Consider the following 16485-nt stretch of genomic DNA (forward strand, 5'->3'; position numbering starts at 1 on the left):
ATTTAAGACAAATTGTACAGATTTTCAGTCAATACATTAGCAACAATGCTAATAATTATCAATAGTGCTTCAATGCGATGCTGAGGTCATATAAATGTTCATTTTGGCAATTCTCTCATAAACAAACCCATAAAAAAACAAACAATTCAGGGTCAGTATGACACTTTACGGGGGACTTTTGAAAATTGACTTTTTTTTGTTGAGATATCATGTTCTTGTCCCTAAACTTGAAGGACACGTGTTCAACAGATGGGCGACGCTTATGGCCATGCATTAGCATTTTCATCATTGCATATGGGCGGAGCATGGCAATGAAGTTTTATGAGCCGCCATGAAACGGTAACATTATGTTAAATTGAGCCCCTCGTTCAGGGTTCACTCACCATCGTGAAATTTGCTTGAGTTATGAGTAGGCTGCAAGAATGATCGGAATTGGGTGTAAAAGATCAGCTTTTTCAAATGTCAGGATTTATTTTAAGTCGTTGGCTACCATTTAAGGGGATATACATCCAATCCATTTTGACTGAAAATCGAAACCAAGATTGCTGAACTCGATGATATTGGACGACCAACTTCCTTTTTTTTTTACATTAGTTTATTTAGGTTATACAAATATTTAAATGTAATTTGTTAATTTGTGCTGCGCAAGATTTGCAAAAAAATGTAAAAAGTTATTTTTTTTCCACTTTGCTGAAACCACAACAGTAGTATTAGTATTAGTGGTAGTAGTGGTAATAGTAGTAATAGTAGTAGCAGTAGTAGTAGTAGTAGAAGTAGTAGTAGTAGTAGTAGTAGTAGCAGTAGTAGTTGTTGTTGTAATAATAGTAGTGGTAGTAGTTGTAGTGGTAGTAGTAGTAGTTGTAATAATAGTAGTGTAATAGTTGTAGTAGTAGTAGTAGTAGTAGTAGTTGTAATAATAGTAGTGGTAGTAGTTGTAGTAGTAGTAGTTGTAATAATAGTAGTGGTAGTAGTTGCAGTAGTAGCAGTGATACGGCTTTTTAGAAAATTGAAATCTTTTAGATGAGCCTTATAGTGCGTAAAATACGTATATATATATATATATATATATATATATATATATATATATATATATATATATATATATATATATATATATATATATATATATATATATATATATATAAAAGGCAAAGAATAAAGAATATCCACAGGTCTCCTAATACAGCATTAGGACCGTAAAAATCGTACCTATTCAAGTCATTTCCACTAACAAATCACCTGAAAGGTTGTTAATATTGCTATTCCAATGGCACAAGGGGTGGGGGGGGGGGCATCTTGGCCCCAGTTACATCAGTGTCATCTGCCAAGCTTATTTCATGCTCAGTTGAGCATGAATCAATTTCTCACTGGGAAACAATTACTGAAGACTGCAGAGGTGTTTTATTTCATCCAAGTTCACAATCACAATATTTGAATCAAATCGTTGCGCTCCTCCCAACTTTTCCAAGCTGCAATCCAAACTCATTAAATGCCCGCCGCCCTCGTGACGCTTGATGCGTGCGACAAGATTTTGGGACGCTCGAGTTTGGAATGATTCCGAGCGGCTGTCGGCAGGTCGGTGGCAATTTCGGTGTTTTTATTTCAATGAACCTGGCATGACAAAAACTTTTGAAAATGTCTCCATTGGACTTGTGATTGGGTATCACGTTCTGTCCTGTAAATCCAAATTTTGTTGAATTTTCATCAACTCATCGCATTTTCAGTTATTTATTTTTAAGACCCTCCCTCAATCTCGCTATATTTTGACCCTACTTTTTTGCTCAGTGGTGCTTTTGACAAATTACGAGAAAAAAAATGTTATAGTCTCAAGTGCCACCAGTAAGCATTAGGTACCATGACATGGGGGTGGGAGGGTCAGACCTCGAGGCAGATGACAGAGGCTTCAGTGTCCTCTCCATGATAATGAATGCTTTGTCAAGAGGAATCCATCAGAGGTCACTGTAAGTGGGTTCAAGATGGGGGAAGGGGATGAGAATGTCAGGAAAAGTTACGTTTTGTCAGCATTTTTTAACCCACTAGGCCACATGTGTCAAAGTGGCGGCCCGGGGGCCAAATCTGGCCCACCGCATCATTTTGTGTGGCCCGAGAAAGTAAATCATGAGTGCGGACTTTCTGTTTTAGGATCAAATTAAAAAGAAGAGTATAGATGTATATAAAATTTCCTGATTTTCCCCCTTTTAAATCAATAATTGTAATTTTTTAATCATTTTTTTCTGTGTTTTTAGTTCAAAAATCATTTTGTAAAATCTAAAAATATATTTCAAAAAAGCTAAAATAAACATTGTTTTAGATCTATAAAAAACTGAATATTCAGGGCTTTTAATCCAGTTATTTTAATCAATTTATTTTTAAAAAATCTAAATATTATATCTAAAATGGTCCGGCCCACGTGAAATCAAGTTGACGTTAAAGCGGCCCGTGAATTAACCCAAGTCTGACATCCTTGCACTAGGCTCTGCTCAGTATTGAATTGGAACATATTTAAAATAGCTTTTTACAGGGGAGTTGCTGTTTTTTAGGCTATAGTTATCTGATAAATTGTTATGTTGACAGATGCCTATTTAGCCTGTTGTTCTCCATTTACAATTTTTATTCAACACATTTTTTCTTGGTTTCTGATTTTTTTTTTTTAAATGGCTTCCCCAAAAGTATTTTTTTTTCCTCTTCATTGTGTATTCTTTGTCTGGCTGCGCCTTATAGTCCGAAAAATACAGTCCTACTGCTTTAACGAAGCATGCTACCACTACTCCTACTACTCCTACCCATAACTCCCCTGAGCATGAATGGTAGATATAATTGATAGTTAAACACAATGCCCATATTGCTTAGGAAAGTTACAGGCTGACAATGTTTTGCCCACTTTCCCAATAAAACATGACTTATGATGAACACTCTCACTGTGTTAGGCCATTAGGATGAGATTCCTCGTTCACTTGACAGTTACAATAGAAATACATGCTTGGTTGAGGCAGGCTAATAAATAAAAGAAAAGCACGAGGCAGTAACAAGCCTTGTAAAGTGTAGCCATGTTTTTTTTTAAAGGACACAGGGATGAATGTTGTATTTCATATTACTATTTACAGTGAGGCTCGTGTGTCTGGCCAGCTTGACACTACATGACTTACGACGGGGTTGCAGTATACACGCCGAGCAGGTCCGATTGCGGCGAACAAAGCACAGCAGAAAGTGCCGTAAGGCTGCAGCCTGCTTGTCATATCGCATCCCGGTCTGCTGGACATTGTACTGCTCGACACAATGACTCCATGTCAGTTCAAACATATGTAGTACTTACTCATCCGGCCTGAACCAAACATGCTTCTGGTTGTTTCTTCCATTACCTCTCGGAGTCTACTAAACCTCTCTTAAGGGGAGTTTCCACAGCCGCAAACGAAACACTAATAAATGCGTGGAACTATTCTCATTCTGTGCACGTTTGGTTTCAACTCGAGAGCATATGGCCCAATTTTCTTGACACAATTGTACGAATTTCTGCAAATAATTTCATTTTGAATGAAATCAAGCCCGTTAGCTACTCTCTGCGTAGACCTATTTCCTGAAGCATAAGGAAGAATATGGCTTTTGATGATTTATGGACTAATCAACTCGTACATGAAAGATTACTCAAATAACTAATCAATGACAAGTGCAATATGCAATGATTTAGATTAAAATGACTGTTTCACCCGTGAAAATTTTGTCACAAGCAGAGGCAGGCTAGCGCACAAGCAAACAAGGCAGTTGCTTGGGTGCCCTGACCAAAAAGGGAGTCCTGGACATAGGTGCCGGGAGAAGAAGCAACGCTTCTGACCAACCATTCCATCATGGGATAAGATGGAAGAGCTGTCGGCGCTTACCAGGCTGGCAGTGGAGTCGAGGGGTTCTACTCTGCTACTGTTGTCTTCAGCTCCAGACTACTGAGGAACTGTGCGGATAAGCTTGGAAGAGTGACTCTGCATATTCTCTACCTCGGTCACAGTCTGCAGAAGTTCCCCATCTTGTGGAAGACTTCCTGTGTGTGGTTCCAGTTTTTGTCCAACTTTACAACGTCTTTTTGAGTCTGTATCCATTTTAGCTACAGCAACCAAGATGGCGTTATTCAAGTGGCAGCCGGTGGCGGTAGCTCCGTCCACTCTTGCTCGTTTTGTGTTTTTGCTGCTTTTCTGTCTTAATGATTTGATTTGGTGATTCTTAATGTTCCCATTTACTTTGATTTGCTTTGTAGTTTGTGCTTTTGCTTTGTTGTTCTGTCTAATCACCCTCTTGCTACTGCCACAATGAAATTTCCCGAATACGGGATGAATAAAGTTATCCAATCCAATCCAACAAGCACTTTACCCGCATATTTCATGAGAAGTGAACGTGTACATTTTAGTGTGTCCGTTTATTTTAATCATTAATTTTCCATACCGTTTGATTTAATGATGCTATTATTTTTTTCTATTCAAATGTTTTACATATGCCCCAAAACATTGACCACTCTAAATTGCCCGTAGGTGTGTGTGTGTGCGTGAATGGTCGTTTGTCTTTACGTACCTTGCGATTGGCGGCTACTCAGTTCAGGGATAGGCTCCAGCAACCCCGTGACACTGGTGAGGATAAGCAGTTCAGGAAATTGGAATGTTTTATATATGTTATCTACTAACGCAATTGTTTATAATTGGCTTTATTTCCATAATTGCATTATTCCCCATAGCACATCAACACAGCTACTACTTGCACACAGTTAGCTTAACATAATAGTGTTAAATAAACAATTAAATATTTGCTATTTTGTAAAACAAGCATAATATGCCAAGTACGGTATGTCTCCTTTTTTTTCTTATGGAAACCGAGATCCTAGTTCGAAAAGTTGGCGTGAGAAACGAAAACTGAATCAATTTGGATTTTGATCTAAATAATCTGATAGTAGGTCCAATGCTGGTGTTTGCAGGGACTGATAAATGCACGAAAATGCTCGAGTGTATCATGGCCGCCATGTGTCATATTAAACATATGCCCCCCTTTGGAGGCAGGAGGTGATCTAATCCAGGGGGACAACTCAGAACCTGGACCCCCGGGGGCTGCGTGGCTACCCGGCGTCACATGACAAGATTTCCTTCCTCAGTGTCACTACCAACTCGCTAAAACACGACTAAATCTGTGCGACTTGTTCCACATTCGCACCGAGTGAAGCGCGAATATTTACAAATAAACCAAGCAGCAAGCAAACGGACCAATAGCTGCATGACAAATGAGTCACATGACCAATCACCATTTAATAAATTGTCTCTAGGCTGAGCAATGACAAGTACAATGAGCAGTAAATGTCATTTTGACTGATCAATGACCACACGAACAACTGGAATGACCAATGAGATGACCTGTAGACCGAGAATAAAAGATCTTGAGCGCCCCCTATATGAGGTCTGTGACCCTCATCTGAACCCCATTTAAAAGGGATTAAATATATTAAGTAGCAGTGGTCATGCAGGTAGGATTGTGGAACAAAGCCTTTTTAATGAGCCTTTTAATTGCCCCTTTTATAGCTGCAATTAGCATTTTAATGACAGCCGTGTAATTAGGCCTGGGAAAGGATATGAAACCTTAATAATAATTATTATTATTACACCACTCTATTCTCATATGACGGCCACCTGACACACATAATAAACACGGTTATATTCGGTCAAGTGTATGATTACTCTGTATATTAAATAGTACAGGATTCCACATTTGAATGTGTTCGATGTCTTTTAACGTCACTGTCGTTTCGATTGAAGTATTGTTAATTAATATTTTCAAGAGGCAAATAAGTAATAATATTAATAATAATACACAGCGTGTCTTATTGTATTTTCGTAGACTAAATGTTAGTATTTGTGGTCATCCACGTGTCTTGTTGTATTTACTGACCTTTTGAAGCACGCATACGACGTTCTCTATTATTTTGAGGAGTTTGTTAATATTCGGTTAAATTGATTTAACTGAAATTGTATGTTTTGTTCCCACATGCCAAACAAACATTAACTACTGACCTCTTCCTCCTTGGTTTCAATCAGAAAGGTTCACTACTGCTCTCTGGTGGCGAAGAGTAAAACTGCAGACTAAACCTTTGTTGCACTATGTTGACATCTAGTGGAAGAGAGGCGTAATTACGACATTGGCTCATGCAGATAGGAACTAATTATACTGCTACGTATTTTTGTATGACAAAAAAAGAACGTTTAACCTCAAAATACTTGTTTGATTTGAGTATTGTTGTTAATTTTGAGGTGTGTAGAGATATAAATGGTACATGATTCAATATATATATATGATTTTATTGTAATTGAAGGTATTTTTACTTGTTTTTCTTGAGGCTTTGTTCTTAGTGTCTAATATTGCAATTATTAGCTTTTTTAAACTGAGGTAATCTTTTAATTAAATTATCAATATTCTAAAATTGTCTCCTGATATTTTAGCCTATTATTTCTTTAAAAAAATGCCACAATATTTAAATTTCATCACTTAAATTGTAAATTTACCCTATCATAATTTAAACTTCATGTTTTTTTTCATTTTAATTTTTAGTAAAGTATTCACATTTTCTGACTTTTGCCTTAGTTTGTTGTGAAATTGTATTTGATTAAATAATAACATATTGGGTAATATTTTAATTCTTGGAAAATGTTGGGTTATTTTGTTGCAACATAGAGACATTTGAATTTGGTTTACATTGGCGATGTTTTGTTAGAAGTAAAAATAATAATAGCAAAAAATGTAAAAAATAAAAATAAAATATCAAACAAGAAAATGATAATGGATTCTTTTTTTAAACCCAAGTTATAAAGAAAAAAAATGGATTTTATGTCCAAGCAAATTACTGATTTAAAATAAAAATAGGTAAAAATGTAATTAACATCAAAACTCTGGCTTTCAATTACAACTTTTGTTTAAATATTATTTTAAGCAAAATCTGAGCTATTTTATGTAAGCAAAAATAAAGTACAAGTAAATTTTTATCCAAACATAAAACAAAAACAAAATAAATATATTAAATGTTTTTTTTAAGATGGCTATTGCTCCATACAAACTGAAACTTGATGGATAGTCAGAAGAATATGTTTAATAAAAATAATTAAACCTCAGTTTCCTCTACTGTATAGAACTTCATAGAAAGTAATCCAATAAATTACAAATGACTCTTATTTTGTCTGTCCTTAAGACTTCCCCGTTCCTTTTTTTTGTCTTCCTTTCGACTACATAAAATTACATTTGACTACAGAGAGCACAAATAATGAAAAAAAAAGACAAAAACTGACCATGGTGACACTTAGATATCATCAAAGGTTGAAATCAAATCCAAGATGAAATAATAATTAAAAAAAAGTTTCAGTGATGACATAGATGACCCCTTCCTGTACAGCAGTAGTGTGTATGCGTGTGTGATTGTACCATAATATTCACGTATGTATAAGGGCACTACAAGAGAAGAAGAAGAAAAAAAAAGTGTATCTTGTGTAAATCACTGCAAGCTTTTTCAGTCTCGGTAATTCGTCGATTGACCGTGAAAATGTGTTGGTAAACTAACAGTCCACAAGAGGGCAGCAAAAAGGTACTTCGGCATCATTTGAATTCCAGTGTTTGCGGTTCTCCCCAAAGCACAAGCAAATAAGAGAATTGAAAAGCAGAGGTACAAGATAAGGGCACTTCTAAGTCTAGTTTAAGCTTTAAAAAAATGAAATAAAATAAAAATAAAAAGCAACACACACCACAAACTAGCGTGAGTGCCACTGACTGCAACAGACGTCCCATTCGTTTTGAACTGGCACTGGAAGTTCGGAACAATCAATGTTTTTTTTTTTGTTGTGTTTTGTTTTTGTGCTTGTGCCCGAAGTAAGTTGTTACCGGGGAAGATATTTGGGAGCGATCGGGAAGCTCTTGACCGAGGAAAATGGGGGAAGGTGGGATTTTAGCACAGCTGGAAGGCTTTAAGGAGAAAAATGAAATAATAATCACTGTGCATGTGGGTTGGGAAACGTTGGGAGGTTGATTTGAGGCGAGATGGTGCGCATTGGATTGGTTGGCAGTCAATCACAATGTGCAAATTGGAGAGAAACAAAAAGAAACTTTCACATTCCTGTTCCATCGTCACACCTACGGACGACTTGCGGTCGTCGGGAAACCTGAAATTCGTGTTTTTTTGGGGGATGTAGGTGGAAGCCGGAAAAAGACGAGGAGGAAGGTGCCGAGCTGGGATTGGAAATTGAGACCTCTTGAAAAAAAAAAAAGGGATTCTGCTGAAGAAAAGAATGAAAAATGACAGACCGAATGCGAAAAAAGCCTGTTTTGGAACGTGATGGAATCTACAGCTTGAGTGACATTCGTTAGCTGCCCGAGTTATTGCTCACATCCGCGTGATCTGCAAAGCAAAAGTGTCGTATTTACAACCGAATACCACCGTTGAAATATATTAAAAGTACAGCTCAACGCATTTATAATTAATAAAATTAAATCCTGACTTAATAATATAATGCCTTTTCTTTTTGTGTGTTTTTTTCTCTTCTTTTTAAAACAATACAAGGTGACGCTTCTACTCAAATCCGACATGCAAAATGTCCGGAAACAAGACGCTACCTCGTCCACCCACGTTGAAATTGGATTTCAGTTCTGTTCTGTGTTTTTGTTTGATGACATTTTTGCTTTATTACACAACAATTTGGTTAGTTATTTACACGTAGAGAAATCGTAAGTGCTGGGAGATGTGGGTGGGTGACAGGTGTTGGTTTGGGTGGTGGGGGGGAGGGTCCACTTATAATGTAAATAGAGGAATACGTTTGTAACGGTAGGGGGGTGGTGGTACATAAATAAATGAATATTTATTTCATCAGTCCTTGCTGGAGTCGGAGTCGTCTGAGGAGGAGGAGGAGCTTCCGGATTCGGACGAAGACGACTCCGCTTTGCCGCTGTTGTCTTTGGGTTCTGCCGACTCGTCGTCGTCCTCGTCGTCGTCGTCGTCGTCTTCTAATGTTTCTATTTTGACGGCGGGTGCTTGAGAAGAAAGTGTAGGAGGAAGAGGAGGAGGAGGAGTCGGAGGAGGAAGCGGCGTGGGGTCGGGCTGTGTGTTGGACGTGGGGAGGTTAAGGCCTGGAGTGAGAAGCATCCCTGGGTATAGCATACTTGACAGCAACAAGGGGTTGAGAGGAAGAGGTGGGCTGGAGGCGGACGAGGCACTTTGAGAGGACGCCGCGGCGGCGGCGCCTTCTGTCCGTTCTCCGGCGCCGGCAGCGGCGGCGGCGGCGGAAGGCTCTCCCGTGGCGGCGCCGCTTCCCGTCTCCTTCTCCTCCGAGCCTCCTCCTTCCTGATTGTTCCCCAGCATGGTTCCGCTCACGCCCAGCAGGTTAGGCAGTCCCGCCATGCCGGAGAGCATCATGGGAAACATGGCGGCCAGGTTACTCGCCGCTAGGTTTCCGGCGTCCGACGGGGGCAGGCCCATGAGGCCGGCGGCCAGCAAGTTCTGCTGGAAGGCCTGTAGGTTGCTCAGGTCCATGCCCGCTATCAGCCCATTGGCTAGGAGAGGGTTGAGGCCCAAGGCGGAAGATGACGCAGAGGCGCTGGGCGTCATGGCCGCCGCCGCCGCCTTCATGAGAGGATTCTTCGGACGACGCCCTCGTCGGCTCACCTCCTCGGGAACGATGGGACCGGTCAGGATCCTGTCAAACATGCTGGCGGGGAGGTAGCCCTAAAAGAAAGGGAAAATTAATATGAGGCAACATGGAAAAAAAAAAACCCTCTCGTGATATGGGCAGTTTTATAACATAAAAAGACTTTTTTGCACGGCAACGCACTCGTAACATAACATAAAAAAATTAAATGAACTTTGATTATGATGCACACTCAAAAATAAGTTTAATCCAACCTTACACTAAACTTAATTCTAATTTTGTTTTACATTTTGTTACCTTTCTTCTCCCGGGTTGGCTCTATTGGCCCGGGACACGGTCGATTGGTCGCCGGTCTTTTGGTCGCCCGGAAGGTTATTGATAATTACCATTTAAATCGTTGCTCAAATTCCCTAAATACAAACTGCAAATTATTATTTAGTCATACTTAATGCCCTAGTAATTATTAGGTAAAAGAAAAGCTCCAAATTTCCCGGACTTTTATTGTTTTTTGTTGGAGAACTTGTTAAGACCCTGACTGACGTACCTTCTTAAAGGGACAACGCATGTCCATACAAACTCTTCTACACTCACACGTCGGCTCAGTGAAACCGCTCATGGCCATTGTTGGCTTTTATTGATGCGTAGACTGTGTTGTTTTACCTTGTTTTGTCGCCGGTCTTTTGGTCGCCCCGACCGCGACAACAGGCGACCAAAAGACCGGCGACCAATCGACCGCACACGATTGGCCCCACTCCACCCTGACTTTCAGATGCAACCTATCGAGGGTTGCTTGCTTTTGTATTCCCTTCAAAATATTCCGAAAATAATGCACCCAAATGTCCTCACAATAGGATAACGCACGACCACTTGCCAACGAGTGTGTCAGTTTGTTTCATTTATGTATCGCCGTCAATGGTAGCCAATGAGTTAGATTACGTCAAATCCCCAGCCTGATTTCATAAAGAAGCTTGACGTACAAGCCACAAAAATAGATTTCACTTCCCTAATCCTTTGACGTACGTAACCTTAGTTGCTCTCTTACCGACTGTTTGACGACATCGGCCCATTCTGGCGGAACGCCGTATTCTGGATTCTCCTGAAGGAAGCGGCACAGATCCTTGAGAGGAGGCGCAAAAGCTCCTCCGACCTTCAAGTCAAAAATAACATACATGAAATGATGAGACTTCTAAAATCCATTTCTGATTTTGTTCCTCATCTCCCCAAAATGACCAGTTTTATTCTTTATATACATCATTTCAATACTAAAAACTGTTGTACTGGAGCTATTGAAATAACACCACTTCATTACCGTTGTTGCTATACTATTTGACCGTGTTTTAGTATAACTAAAAGTGCAACTTATATTACTGATTATTTATAAAATGGGAAAATGTGTTGACTCAATCCAACCACAAAATTTCCGACACAATTTTTCCCACCTGCATAATTTCTTATGATGTGTACATCCAAAACTCTTAAAACTGCCACGAGTCACAATTAGCAGCCTTTATTGGTGGAAAGTCGTTATTGCAATTCCATATTTTGGATTGCAAATATGACCGTAGAACATTTTAGATATAATATTTAGATTTTTTAAATTAAATGGATTAAAAGAACTGGATTAAAAGCCCTGAATATTGAGTTTTTTATAGATCTAAAACAATGTTTATTTTAGAAAATATATAAAAATAAATATATAAAAAATATAATAATATTTCAGAAAATGTTTATTTCGTTTTATTTTTGATTTTTTTAAACATATTTTTAGATTTTACAAAATGAATAAAAATGTACTAAAAACATAGAAAAAATTGATTACAAAATTACAAATATTGATTTAAAAGGGGGAAAATCAGGAAATTTAAAATACATCTATATTCTTTATTTTAATTTGATCCTGAAACAGAAAGTCGGCACTCATGATTTACTTTCCCGGGCCACACAAAATGATGCGGCGGGCCAGATTTGGCCCCCGGGCCGCCACTTTGACACATGTGCCGTAGAACACTACTTAGAATATTGTTGATCGTAGTTTTTGAAATACCACCCACCTTACGGGCATTCCTCCTGTTAATGATTTGCACGCGCTCCTCGCCTGTCAGGCTGTTGACGTCGATCTTGTTGGGATTCCGGCAACGGTGCCTCTTCTGTTTAGGTCTCCCGTCTTGGACGTGGAACTGAAGAGGCATCTTGTTCATACCCTGCGCACCAACACCAACGTGTTAATAAAATGTAATATAACTACAACGTACATCAAGGTGCATACCTGTCAACCTCTGCCGATAACTGCCCTTATAAATGATTATGATTCCCCTTACAAACCCCCAAAAAACCTTACAAACACCGTACGTCGTACGGTGTTTGTAAGGTTTTTTGGGGGTTTGTAAGGGGAATCATAATCATTTATAAGGGCAGTTATCGGCAGAGGTTGACAGGTATGAAGGTGGATAACATACAGGGATAAAGGCGCCCGTGTCAGCTACGAAGCCGGGGTGTTCCTTCAGCCACTGGTCCAGATCTTTCCTGCTGGGAGCGTCGTCCCCAGCCAGCCGGGTGCCATCTTTGAGGTTGATGACCGGGACCCTGCTCTCCACGCTTTCCGGGGCCGGTCCAGAGGTCTGTTGGCTGTACCCTGTCATCGGAGCCATGCCCACTTGGCCGATACCGCCCCAACCAGGAGCCAACTGGAAACACCCGTGGTTTTAAGTCACTTTTTTTTTTTAAATGACAGCTTTCTTAAGCAAGGTGACCAGGATTTTAACCTCATTACCAAACACTGTGTTAGGTACAAAGTGCTTTCTTTGTGACTTTCGATGTCCACAGTTTATAAGCAAATCCCTTTTAAGCTGCTCCCTTATAATGATCATTAAAATCCCATTTAATGAAACAATTAATTACATTAAGATCAAGACTGAATGCAAGTTATGGTCATTTTCTCTCTGCTTCACTTTGGAAAACGAAGTTATTTTACGTCTTTTTTTTGTACAATTACTCAGGATTTTGTAAATACGATTTCAGCTGCTCACCTGATCGGGAACCTGAGTCCTATTCATGAAAAGTAGGTCCATGCCCTCCACGTTCTTCCTCCTACCCCGTCGCCGCTTCACCACCGGCTGGCTGTCAAGCACTCCATTCAGCCTCATTGCGCCAGCAAGACCTGAAGGCACTGAAGAAATAAAACAAAACTTTAATAAAAAAATAAAAAATAAAAACAGCCACAAACTTGGCCATTCATTTTGAGTGGTATTCAGGAAAAACACCAGTACACACCATTCTGGAAGCTGCATTGGGGCTTGGTAATGTCAGCCAGCCCTGTATCAGAGGCGTTTTGCAAGTCGTGGAGCCGGGCCAGATACTGTTGCTGGGCTTGGGGTCCCTCCTCCGAGTCCAAAGGTCTCTTTAGAGGTAGCCCCTGTTTCTGGAAGGTCAACTTGAGGCCTCCCTCCTGCTGCACAGAGACACAAGTTTAGATTAGTTGATGATTCTTAGGGGCAACTGTCAGAAACTCTTTTGGCAAGTTGTCTCAAAAATGGTTATTTCATAGCTACAGTGATAAATGATTCAATAAACACAGACTGAAACACGAAGGTTTTACCAATTGAACGAAAGGTCACTCAAAAAAAAAATGGGACAAATCATTGTTGGGTCACCATAGGGAAGGTCTCAAAATCGCACTTACTTTATTCTTGTTGTTCTTCTTCTTGGGGAGGGTATTAGCTAAAATGCTATCCAGTTCAGAATAAAATTTGGTAGGAATATTCTAGTTTGAACACGCCTGGGAGCCATGTTTCAGATTTTCAGTCTAAAGGCTAATTTACTACATGAATTAAATGCAGACTTGTAATAACGAATAGTTTCGGAGTTAGACCGTCAGCAGTCGTAGTTCATTTTGAACTTGTTTATGGTAAAGAGGTTTTGTATTTCACCCTTTTTTGACCAACTCTGAGGTTAAACTGTGGAGGCCTCTGGCAATTGTGTGTTAGTAATGTTACGTCAGCACAACACACTCGCATAAGACGACGCTTAGCGAGCAGAATTATTCCGACTCAATTGCAAGAAGTCCAAATTTCTAACTGTCGAGGAAAATTTGAACCTCTCAGGCTGATGCAGTGGCATCCTTTGTGCCTAATTCCAAATAAGGGCATAAGATAGAAAGGGATGTCATTCCAATTCAAGCCTCCCTACAAGAAACACGACTGACATCCCTTAGAAAAGACAGAAATCAGTGCGACGACATGGCCAACGTGGCGGCGGAGAAGCTGAGGGGGGGACGAGGCGGGAATGGGAGAAATCAACATACATCGTTCATCTTGACTGAGAACTCCTTGCTTTCCGCAACATGCTCGGTCACCTTAGACCCCTGAGGCGAGGCCGAGGGGTCTTCGCACAGGCTGCCGTCCAGGAGCTTGGTGGTGTAGAAGGACGCCACGGGGCCGCCGGGCTCGTAGATGCGCCGCGTGGCAGGCCACTTTCCCTTCAGCACCGCCTGGCAAATGCTGTCCAGACGGTTGATGATGACGCGGTCCTGAGTGTGGGCAATGCAAAGAATTCATTGGATGCTGAACGGAGGAGTCTCTTTTTAGTGGTGACTCACCTTTGGCCAATGGGAGACGGCTAGCATGTATCCTCCTGTCTGCAATTGATGTGTCAGGCTATTGGCGACGCCGTTTTGGGCCGTGTGGGGATCTTGAGCCTCGTGGTGCAGGGCTCCTAAAGAGGCCACGCTGTCCTCATCGTAGGCCTTCACGCTCGGAGGTTCGGGCGCTGCGGAAATACCAGGATGTTATATATTCTCTAATGGTTGATGTCCGTTTTGTGCATTTAATGCGCATTTAGTTTATTTTGTAATCATTCATCCAGTATTTTATTATTATTTGACCTCGTAGCTCCCTCGTGATGAAAACGGCACTTTTGCTGGTTAAAATTTCATCTGTTTTAAAAATGCTTTAATTTTCCCATTTAAAATGTTACTTACCGTATTTTCACGACGATAAGGCACACTTAAAAGTCTTAAATTTTCTCCAAAATAGACAGGCCGCCTTACAATACAATATCACGTAAGAGCACAGCAAGTGAACACAACAAAGTTAAGAGGCTGCAACTTCACATGAAATTGTTTCAATGGATAATGAGTAGAAAATCCGGACACAGTCTAAAAATGTTACTTTTCTTCAAATAAATGAAGGATTTGCTTTAACTCCTTGAAGGACTGCTAAAACAACATAAACGAAAATTTGGCATTTTACGAAATATTTCTCGAGATTAATTAGCCCCATGGCAACCAAAACATTTTTTATTAAACGCAACATTTTTTTCCTGAAGTGTTCCAGTGCAATAATGAGAACAAGAAAAGCTTTTTTGTTGGTACTTCACATCTGTATGTAATATATATGGAAAAAAAATTAAAATGCGTCATTCATTGAGGGTGCGCCTTATAATGCGGTGCGCCTTATAATCGTGAAAATATGGTAATATGATTTTGTCCTTCAAGCCACCATACGAGTTCCACAATTTGACCATAGTTGATCCTTTTTTGGTGCTTCTAGTCATGTGGTTGATCGTTTTTGATGGTTGTTTGTCGCTATAGAGTGGCACACGGTGATTTTAAATAACTATAACATAAAAGCATTTATCTGCTCATCTTGAAATGTATACGAGGTCACGAGTGATCACTTACTTACGGGTTTGAATAAAACATCGAAAGCGTGCGAACCTGCCAAAAGTTAGATTTGTAATTGCTTCCTGACTTCTTACCTTTCTTCTTGCCGTCCCCTCCTTCGCTGTCGCTGTCGTCTGAAGATGACGAGGAAGAGGAAGACGACGAAGACCCAGAAGAGCAGGAAGACGACGACGATGACGAGCTGGACCCGCCGGAGCGGGATGAGGAAGAAGAGGAGGACGAGGACGACGAGGAGGAGCGCGACGACGAGGCGGACGACGAGCCGTCCGAGTCGGTGGCCGAGGGCCGCCTCTCCCTGCGGCCCCTCTTGCTAGCCTTTTTGGGCTTCCTCTCCGAGGAGTTGGGGGTGAGGGGCTTTGTCCTTGCTGCTGCCAACTGGGCCTCTCTTTCGGCTTTGTCGTCCGGGACTGTTGCCGAAGTCTCCGGTGCTATGGCGGGACTCCAGCCCTCATTGGCTTTCTCCTTGCTTTCCTCGCCTTCCGAAAGAGGCTCCGCCTTCAGCATCGCCCCGCCGGTCTCCGCCTCCTTAGGGACGTTAGGGGTGGAAACTGCCGAGGCCTGGTACTGAGGTGGCGGGAGCGGCGCGAACCCCATCGGGTGCTGAGGCGGTGGCGGCGGCACGGCCTTCGTCTGGCTATAAGCGCGCTGGGCCGCCATAAAGCCCAAATCGGGGTCCCGGAGTATGTGATAATCCGTGCGGCTGACCCCGTGCTTGGCGGCGCCAATCAGCAGGTCTCGGTCGTGGGTGCCGATCTCCCACCAGGCGGGTAAGTCGGAGCTGACTTGGCAGAGCGGCAGGCGTTCGTAGAGCAACGGGTGGTGGAGGACCTGCTCCCGCACCTGCCGGAGCAATTCTATCCGGTACAAGGTGCGCGATGCTCGCTCCTCTGTGATAGGCTGGATATTGAGAGAAGTGTCCACTGCAGCGTCTGGTGCAGAATATGAAATCAGATCAAACTTTATGTTTTGATATATGTGGGGATTGTAGCAGAAGAAAATTGGTCTGATATCTAAGGTTTTCCATACCCTAAATCAGGGGTGTCAGACTCGGGTTGGTTCGCGGGCCGCGTTAACGTCAACTCGATTTCATGTGGGCCGGACCATTTTAGATGTAATATTTAGATTTTTTTATAAATGTATTAAAAGAACTGGATTAAAAGC

At 41.1% G+C, this 16485-nt stretch overlaps 2 protein-coding genes across 11 annotated transcripts in view; both read right to left on the minus strand.

Annotated features, from left to right (window-relative positions):
- The window catches only part of tox3 (TOX high mobility group box family member 3), a 98408-nt gene extending 92286 nt beyond the window's left edge, over positions 1-6122 (minus strand). Inside the window, exons 1-3 of one of the 3 annotated variants that reach the window (XM_077594811.1) lie at positions 6036-6122; positions 4555-4607; positions 1855-1959 (exon numbers count right to left, since the gene is read on the minus strand). In XM_077594811.1, coding sequence (XP_077450937.1) covers positions 1855-1857 — 3 coding nt within the window. In that variant the 5' untranslated portion in view covers positions 1858-1959; positions 4555-4607; positions 6036-6122. The other 2 variants (XM_077594810.1, XM_077594812.1) reach the window with 2 other exon arrangements.
- Positions 6123-7085: 963 nt separating this feature from the next.
- The window catches only part of chd9 (chromodomain helicase DNA binding protein 9), a 56586-nt gene continuing 47186 nt past the window's right edge, over positions 7086-16485 (minus strand). For 6 of the 8 annotated variants that reach the window (XM_077594808.1, XM_077594774.1, XM_077594807.1 and 3 more), the window contains 9 exons: positions 15399-16253; positions 14239-14408; positions 13945-14169; positions 12915-13092; positions 12671-12810; positions 12101-12328; positions 11696-11845; positions 10687-10791; positions 7086-9721 (listed from right to left, as the gene is read on the minus strand). In XM_077594808.1, the coding sequence (XP_077450934.1) occupies positions 8867-9721; positions 10687-10791; positions 11696-11845; positions 12101-12328; positions 12671-12810; positions 12915-13092; positions 13945-14169; positions 14239-14408; positions 15399-16253 (2906 nt within the window). In that variant the 3' untranslated portion in view covers positions 7086-8866. The remainder of the gene's footprint in view (positions 9722-10686; positions 10792-11695; positions 11846-12100; positions 12329-12670; positions 12811-12914; positions 13093-13944; positions 14170-14238; positions 14409-15398; positions 16254-16485) is intronic. The other 2 variants (XM_077594791.1, XM_077594783.1) reach the window with 2 other exon arrangements.

This window comes from Stigmatopora argus, chromosome 2, assembly GCF_051989625.1.
Source record: "Stigmatopora argus isolate UIUO_Sarg chromosome 2, RoL_Sarg_1.0, whole genome shotgun sequence".
In the NCBI taxonomy this organism is placed as follows: Eukaryota; Metazoa; Chordata; class Actinopteri; order Syngnathiformes; family Syngnathidae; genus Stigmatopora; species Stigmatopora argus.